The sequence below is a fragment of the Corvus hawaiiensis genome, chromosome 1 (assembly GCF_020740725.1).
Source record: "Corvus hawaiiensis isolate bCorHaw1 chromosome 1, bCorHaw1.pri.cur, whole genome shotgun sequence".
NCBI lineage: Eukaryota > Metazoa > Chordata > Aves > Passeriformes > Corvidae > Corvus > Corvus hawaiiensis.
The window spans coordinates 51,896,325-51,903,381 of NC_063213.1; the positions used below are offsets into that span (position 1 = coordinate 51,896,325).

General features: G+C 37.0%; 1 protein-coding gene across 7 annotated transcripts in view; it reads left to right on the forward strand.

Annotated features, from left to right (window-relative positions):
* ETV1 (ETS variant transcription factor 1) overlaps positions 1-6,504 on the forward strand; it is a 66,236-nt gene extending 59,732 nt beyond the window's left edge. For all 7 annotated transcript variants that reach the window (XM_048304462.1, XM_048304443.1, XM_048304453.1 and 4 more), the window contains 2 exons: positions 1,053-1,154; positions 3,685-6,504. In XM_048304462.1, the coding sequence (XP_048160419.1) occupies positions 1,053-1,154; positions 3,685-3,906 (324 nt within the window). In that variant the 3' untranslated portion in view covers positions 3,907-6,504. The remainder of the gene's footprint in view (positions 1-1,052; positions 1,155-3,684) is intronic.
* The last annotated feature ends 553 nt before the right edge of the window (positions 6,505-7,057 follow it).

Genomic DNA, 7,057 nt, shown 5'->3' on the forward strand with positions numbered 1-7,057 from the left:
TCATGGCTTGCATCAAAAAGCTCCAGACAGCTATGGGAAGTTTCACAGAGCAGTCTGCAGAGAAGCTGCTTGACTACTCTCCTTTTTCCAGAGCTGTATGCATATGCACCTCTCAATCATTTTTATAAAATGTGCTTTAAAGAGTTCATCAGCTTTGCCTTTTTTCTCTCTGGTGATATTATAGTCATTTTTACAGACAGTAATTGAAATGTCACCAATAGCCGATTAAAATTTCAGACAAGGAATAAGGAGTTAAGCTCTTTAAACAAAGGGTCACTTTGACCAAAACTATCTTTAGCAATAAAACAGGAAGCAAAAAGTCAAGTTGAAAACATAAGTCAGAGAAGAAGGCATATTGCTCTCTATGGAATAGTTTCATGAGTTACTTGCAACTTTTTATTGTTGTTTTTAAGGGTAATTATATGACTGCAACTATGAAATTTCTGTTCCATTCTTCATACCACCATATAGTTCTTCCAAGTGACTATTCTGCCTCCTCAGATAATTCATTTTTTTTGCTGAAGTAATGTTTAAGACTGGGAGTTGTCTTTTGACTTGTATCTCCTAATAATCTCAACATTGCTGTCATTCCTAGTGCAGTCTGTATTAGTTCATGAACTAAGTGTGTATACATGTGTATTTAAAATAACTTGGTTTTCTGACAGCAAGGAAAAGACAGGCATGGTACAATTATCCATAGTATCAAACTAAAGAAAGGTTTTTGTGAAAGTTTTCTGGTGTAACTTGCTAAATATTTTTTGTCTCTCATCTCCTTGTAGGGTTTTATTTTTTCATTGGTTTTCTTTATTAAAAAGCAAAGAAAAAGTCTAACTCTCCACCACACTGGCAAATAAGTATGTTTCAAGTTTAATGATGATGTACATCCAATTAAAATTCATAGTAGTACGTGGGAAGTTCAGGTCATGGCAACCTTTTCCTATTTGTTGCCCCTGCAGGGTTTTCTCTCCTGCATCCCCAAATGAAGTATCTGATGATAAGATCTGCTTTTTAAATGCATTTAACAAATCATTGCTAATCCATTTTTGTGGCAGGTGGCACGTCGCTGGGGGATTCAGAAAAACAGGCCAGCTATGAACTATGATAAACTTAGCCGATCGCTTCGCTATTATTATGAAAAGGGAATCATGCAAAAGGTGAGTAGCTAATTTTGTACTACATTTCACCAGAGTCTTGCATGTTAATCTGTAGGTCAGTTTACAAGGAGTACTTGTAATTGCATGGCTTAGGTAGTTTTTTCATCTGTTTAGGCAAACACTAAGCTTTTTGACCTACTAGGTTCAGCATATGCATTAAGATATTTTTTTTCTATGTAAAAAATGTCTGTGGTTTTAGGTCACACAATGCATTTCATGATTATAGGGAAAGAAGTAACATTCAAAAATATCCAAAAGAGCTTCCTGGCAGCTGGGAAAGACAAACAGTAGAGTACAGTATGATTAATGTTTTGCAGATCTAAGTCAGCTGCCCAGTGCTTGAGTACTTTAATGAGTGCAAGATAGGGGATAATAGTTATACCTATTAACATACCAAATACTTTAATATTTTTACTAATAGTGTTGTAATAATACTGGTTTTGAGTGGAATTTAATATTTATAATAGACTGAATTAGGAGAAATACTTAACAATCATTTATATATTACAGGCTAGTCTTGCTGACAATATTTAATCCATCCTCCTACTGTGGCTTGCTGATTTATATGTATATTTTTAAATCTTGCTGTGTAGTACTATGTAGATTGACTGAGAAATCAATAGGAGAGACCTGTCTGCTGTATCTACAAATCTGCCAGGTGTGATCAAAGATCATAATAAACACCTTGGACTGTAAAGCTTATTCCATATCTTTTCACATTGGTCTTGTGACCAGTGATGATGAACATGTTTCAACCTGCTATATGCCAATTCCATGAATGGAAGCAGTGCTCTCAGCTCAAGTTACTGGGCAACTTGTCCAGTAGGTTTTGTGAAGTCTTACGAGTTCTCTTGCTTAGGTTATGAGATTGTTGTAGTGCACTGCTTTTTCACTATCCAGGAGTCAACTTGGGCAACAGTCTGGGCTAGTATTGGCTTACAGTTCTTCGGTAGCTCAGCGCCTCATTAAGTTTTGTGTGTCACATCCCTGCACGCTGAGTCTTTGTAAAGGGGATTGGAAACTGCGTCTGATCAGGGAGCAGCAGAAGCGCTTGGTTTCACTGGCTGGTGCTTCAGGTAGAGGAGTTCCTTGTTGCAGGTTACAGCTCAGCAGCACAGGCAGCTGCGCTGCCAGCACACTTCAAAGGCAACAGAGAGGCAAAAAAAAAGTAGCAGAGGGAAGCAAGTTGAAAAGATGGGGATAGAAATACCAGAAGGCTGATAATGCTGCCCCAACGCACACACCCATTTAACATGGAAAGTTTACAAGTACTTCTGACAGCTAGCTTGCTACATCCTAAACTACTACTTTATTATCTACAAGAATGTGTTTAACACACATTTTGAAAGCTAGCTTGTATACTTATTTTTCTGACATACCAGTGTTTCGGTTTTGTCCTGGGATCTCTCTATCTGGCCAGTTCATGTATGTTAAAATCTAATGGGGGTTGTAGATGCAAAGCAGGTTTCTTTATGGCAAAGTTTGTATGCATATTTTCCCTCTTTTTTTTTTAAATCAAGCAATGATAGCAGGTTAAGCAAAAGCCTTATTTCTGCATGCAACCTATAGTCTTATCAAACTTGCTGACATTATTTGATTTTAAAAATCTGCTGCAGATACAGTCTCTACCAAATTCTATTTGTGGAATACACAAGCTGAAATTTTAAGGAGGTGCTACAAACTATTTTGCACCCATAAGAACAGAGTTGTTAAGTTCACAACACTTTTTCCATCTTCACTAATTCACTTCAATGCCATAGTAGCTGGAGTTGCAAGAAGCAGATAATATAATCTTTATTTTAAATAATTTTAATAAATTGTGAGCATGCAATATAATGCATATTTTTAAGTGCAATTTTTTAAATAAGGTCCTTGAGAAGACACTATATTGACTTCTGTTTGTAATAAGACAGCAATTCTATGTTGTTTTTATCATTCTCTAGCTTTTAGGGAATTGAAGCATAGACATTTAATGCTATTTCTGATTAAGGGAAAACTTTAGGATCTTTGGACAAATTGCCCCTCCATAAGCAAATCCCAGCTTTGCGTGAGCAATTGCTAAGTACATATTAGCCTACGTATTTGCTTACGCTGTCCCTGTACAATCAGCATGCACTATAACTAAAGTGCTTTTATACGTAAGTATGAATCAATCTGTGTAAAGTGAAATCCTGATCTCTATCGTGCAATGTGATTCTTTTTTCCACTTTGCACACAGAGTGTGTAATTTTATTTTGCCACTGTAGTGACAATTTGTTTACATTTTCCAATAAGAACTTCCATTTGTGGTTAAGTATAGGAAACGATCGCAAAAAAATGTTTAGAGGTAGAATACTTAGTCCATCTTCCAACAGGATGTCATGTGTGGCAAAATCAAGAGTACTCTGCACAGTCTGCTTTGGCAGGTCCCACTTGTCTTCGCTAGGTCATTGCCTTACCAGTTCTGCTGTCACATTATTAATTGTGTAACTTGGAGTTGCAAAAGACAAGGTCTTATGCTGCACCTTTTTTCCCCTTCCGTTGTCCTAAGGTGGCTGGAGAAAGATACGTCTACAAGTTTGTTTGTGACCCTGAAGCGCTTTTCTCCATGGCTTTTCCGGACAACCAGCGCCCCTTGCTGAAGACTGACATGGAGCGCCACATCAATGAGGAGGACACTGTGCCCCTGTCCCACTTTGATGAGAGCATGGTCTACATGCAGGACGGAGGCTGCTGCAACACCCACCCCTACAACGAAGGCTATGTCTATTAACAACAGTGACAGTGAAGGGGATGTTTCCCCCTCCCTCAAGCTTCTCCTCTTTCCCAAGACCCAGAGGAAAGCTGAATCGACTTCAGTTTGTTTTTTAAATAGTACACTAAAAGGGGCTTTTCCTGTTGCATTACTCCTATGGTCTGCCATGGACAGCGCACTTTATTTGAAAGGGGAGGGTTGGAACCTAAACGTTATTCTGTGTAACAGGAGGAAAAGGGTGGGTTTGCTTTTTACTTAAGTTTGGGAAGGGAACATACAGGTTTTAAGTACAAAAAAAAGCTATATCATGTCTGTTTTGTTTCATATCAGCATAAGATATTGTACATTTTCTCTGGGTATCCGTAGTACAGTTAATTCTCATTGTGCAAAATAACCACTTGATGATGATATCAGCACAGCATGCCTAGGGCATTTGTTTCTTGCCATTCTTAATTGTCTTTCTGCAGTTATAAAAGAGAAACAAAGCATATACCACAGCATTTAATTTAGAAGCTTCCAGTGGCAGACCTTGTACCTTGCCTCTGAGAACAGACAGATAGTTTTCCTAATTCTTTTTGTTTGTTTGTTTGTTTGTTTTTGGGTATGACCTTAAAAAAAAAAATCCTATTTAATGACAGACTGGCCATAAGTAGAGTGACCAAGCAGCAAAATCCCTGACTTCAGACTGAAAGCTGCATGCTGTATCTGGTGCCACATTGCTATACATATATGGCCCATGCTACGGCGTTGATTTTTCAAGATCCATTTGAGGGTAGTAATTACATGGGGTAGGCTTTCTGATGATCATGTCAGCATTAAATACAGGATCATGATCAGGAGGGAGAAAACATTTTGTATCCTTCCATTTCCTTTGGTACATAAATAAGTTATTTAATCAATAGGAATTAACTGTACTAAGTCACATATCTAATTATGCTGTTTAGACACAGCAAGCACTCCTTGAGAAAAATATCCAATACACTAAATAGGTACTTTAGTAATTTTTAGACACGGTACCCATTAATATGCATTTAAACCTTTTACTGCTGTGTTATGTTGATAACATATATAAATACTAGATAATGCTAATGCTTCTGCTGCTGTCTTTTTCTGTAATATTCTCTTTGATGCTGAATTTACTATGACCATTTATAAGCAATGCTGTAACTACAGGTAGCATTTCAGGACAAAATAGATGACTTGAACCATTTATTGCTTAGAAAATAGCTTACGCCATAGCTGTGCTATAAGCAGCTTTTATGCGCATCCACAAATGACTAGTAAGCTTCAGCTTGCTAAGGAAAGCTCTGCAGAACCTTTCGTAATTTTCGGTGGAACAGAGATGAACTGTCAAAGAATACCATGAAGTTGCTGTATGACGTTGTAGTGCTGGCACTGGTGTTACCAATCAACTTGTTTTGGACACTAAATGTAAATGTGATCAGATATGCTTGGAAGACAATTTAAATTTTGAGGGGTTTTTTTTGTTGTTTTGTTATTTTTTCAAATTGTTTTATTTTTTGAGAGGGGTTACCTTGAACACAAACCACACATGCCATTCTGTATGTAAAAAAAAAAACCAGAAAGCCCTGACAAAACCCCAAAGGTTTAAAATATTTATGAGCACCTTTTTTGAAATACAATAATTCATGGTTTGAAGGTGTGGAAAGGGAGGTAAGATCTGGATTTCATTTTTTTTCCCAGTGAAATTTAAATAGTTGTTATATGAAGTACCTCATTTTCCTAGATCGCCAAGAAGTGGGAGAAAAATAAATACATAACCATAAAACAACAAGAACAATTTTCATCATAATGGATGGATTTCAAAGACAGTCCTAGGTGGTAGGTTAATCTTCCATGCTTTGTCAGTTAAGACACTCCTTAAGTTATGAATATTTTAATACACATTTAATCAAAAGTAAAGAAGTAGTGGTCACTAGAAACCACAGGTGCATAAAAAGCATTTGGGCAGGTATTTAATTTACCCAGATCCATGAGACAACATATTTTATGATATATGCCTTAATATGCCACCTAATTCTGTCATCCGTAGGTCTCAATGGCACTTAAATACTTGGTGATCAACCAAGAAAAAGAAGTCTAAAGTTGCAGAACTAGAAAAAAAGAAAGGGAAAATGTTGAGTAATATTGTTTAAAAAAATTGTGGTTTCCATTGAAATAAGGTTCAAATGAAACATGCTTTGATGAAAAGTCCTTGGATTGGTTTTGGTTCTTTAATGTCAGCTCAGAGCGCCTCTTGCCTGTGGCAGGATGTGGGTGTTTGGGAAAGGGGTTGGACAAAAAAAGGAAAAAAAAAAGATTGAAAAATTGCATTGAATGTGTAATATTTAAGAAGAAAAATATATATATATCTGTATACGGTAGTGACTCACTGAACAAAACAAGCAGTCAGACCAACATTACATGATCTCTCAGCAGAAGACAAAAAAGTCTTTCACTGAACTGATTAACCCTTTTTAAAATGTACCTAAGAGGTTTATTTAAAGTCTATTTTTATTCCACTTTTTTGTTTGTTTGGGGTTGGGAGGTTTTTTTTGTTTTGTTTTGTTTGGGGTTTTCAGGTAGAATAATAAATCTGGCAGCTGATTTCTGCAAGATTGTTGTGTATTGGATTCCTAACCATTTGGATTGAAGAGGCCCCTGAAGAAAGGTTATTCTTTTGAAAGAGGAGAGGATGGTCTGTTCCCAGTGCCTAGAATGGATTGCTTCAAAGTGTAACAAAACAGAAAAAAAAAAAAGGAAAAAAAAAAAGAAAGGAAAAAAAAATAGGTGAGGAGTATGTACAATTCATGTGTGTGTGTGTATATGAGTTATAGCCAGGAGTTAAGTTACCAAAGCATTGTATTTGACTGACAAAATGAAGGAGGATGGTCTATGTGGTTTTTGGGATTGATTCCTACTAAGAACATTTACACATTTTCAGAGGGCATTTTAATACCCTACTGGATTTGAATGTGGGATGTTTGGGGCTGTGGTGAGGGGCTGGGTTTTTGTTTGGTTGGTTTGGGGGTATTTTGGTTTTGTTTCCAAGCTGTGCCACAAGTGGAGAGCATACACAGCTTTCACCTGTTTTTAGTAGGAGCTGTAGGAGAATGAGCTTCTCTGTGTTTTGCTTGTCTGTCTCTGTGCTGGGCAGTGGGGCAGCCAG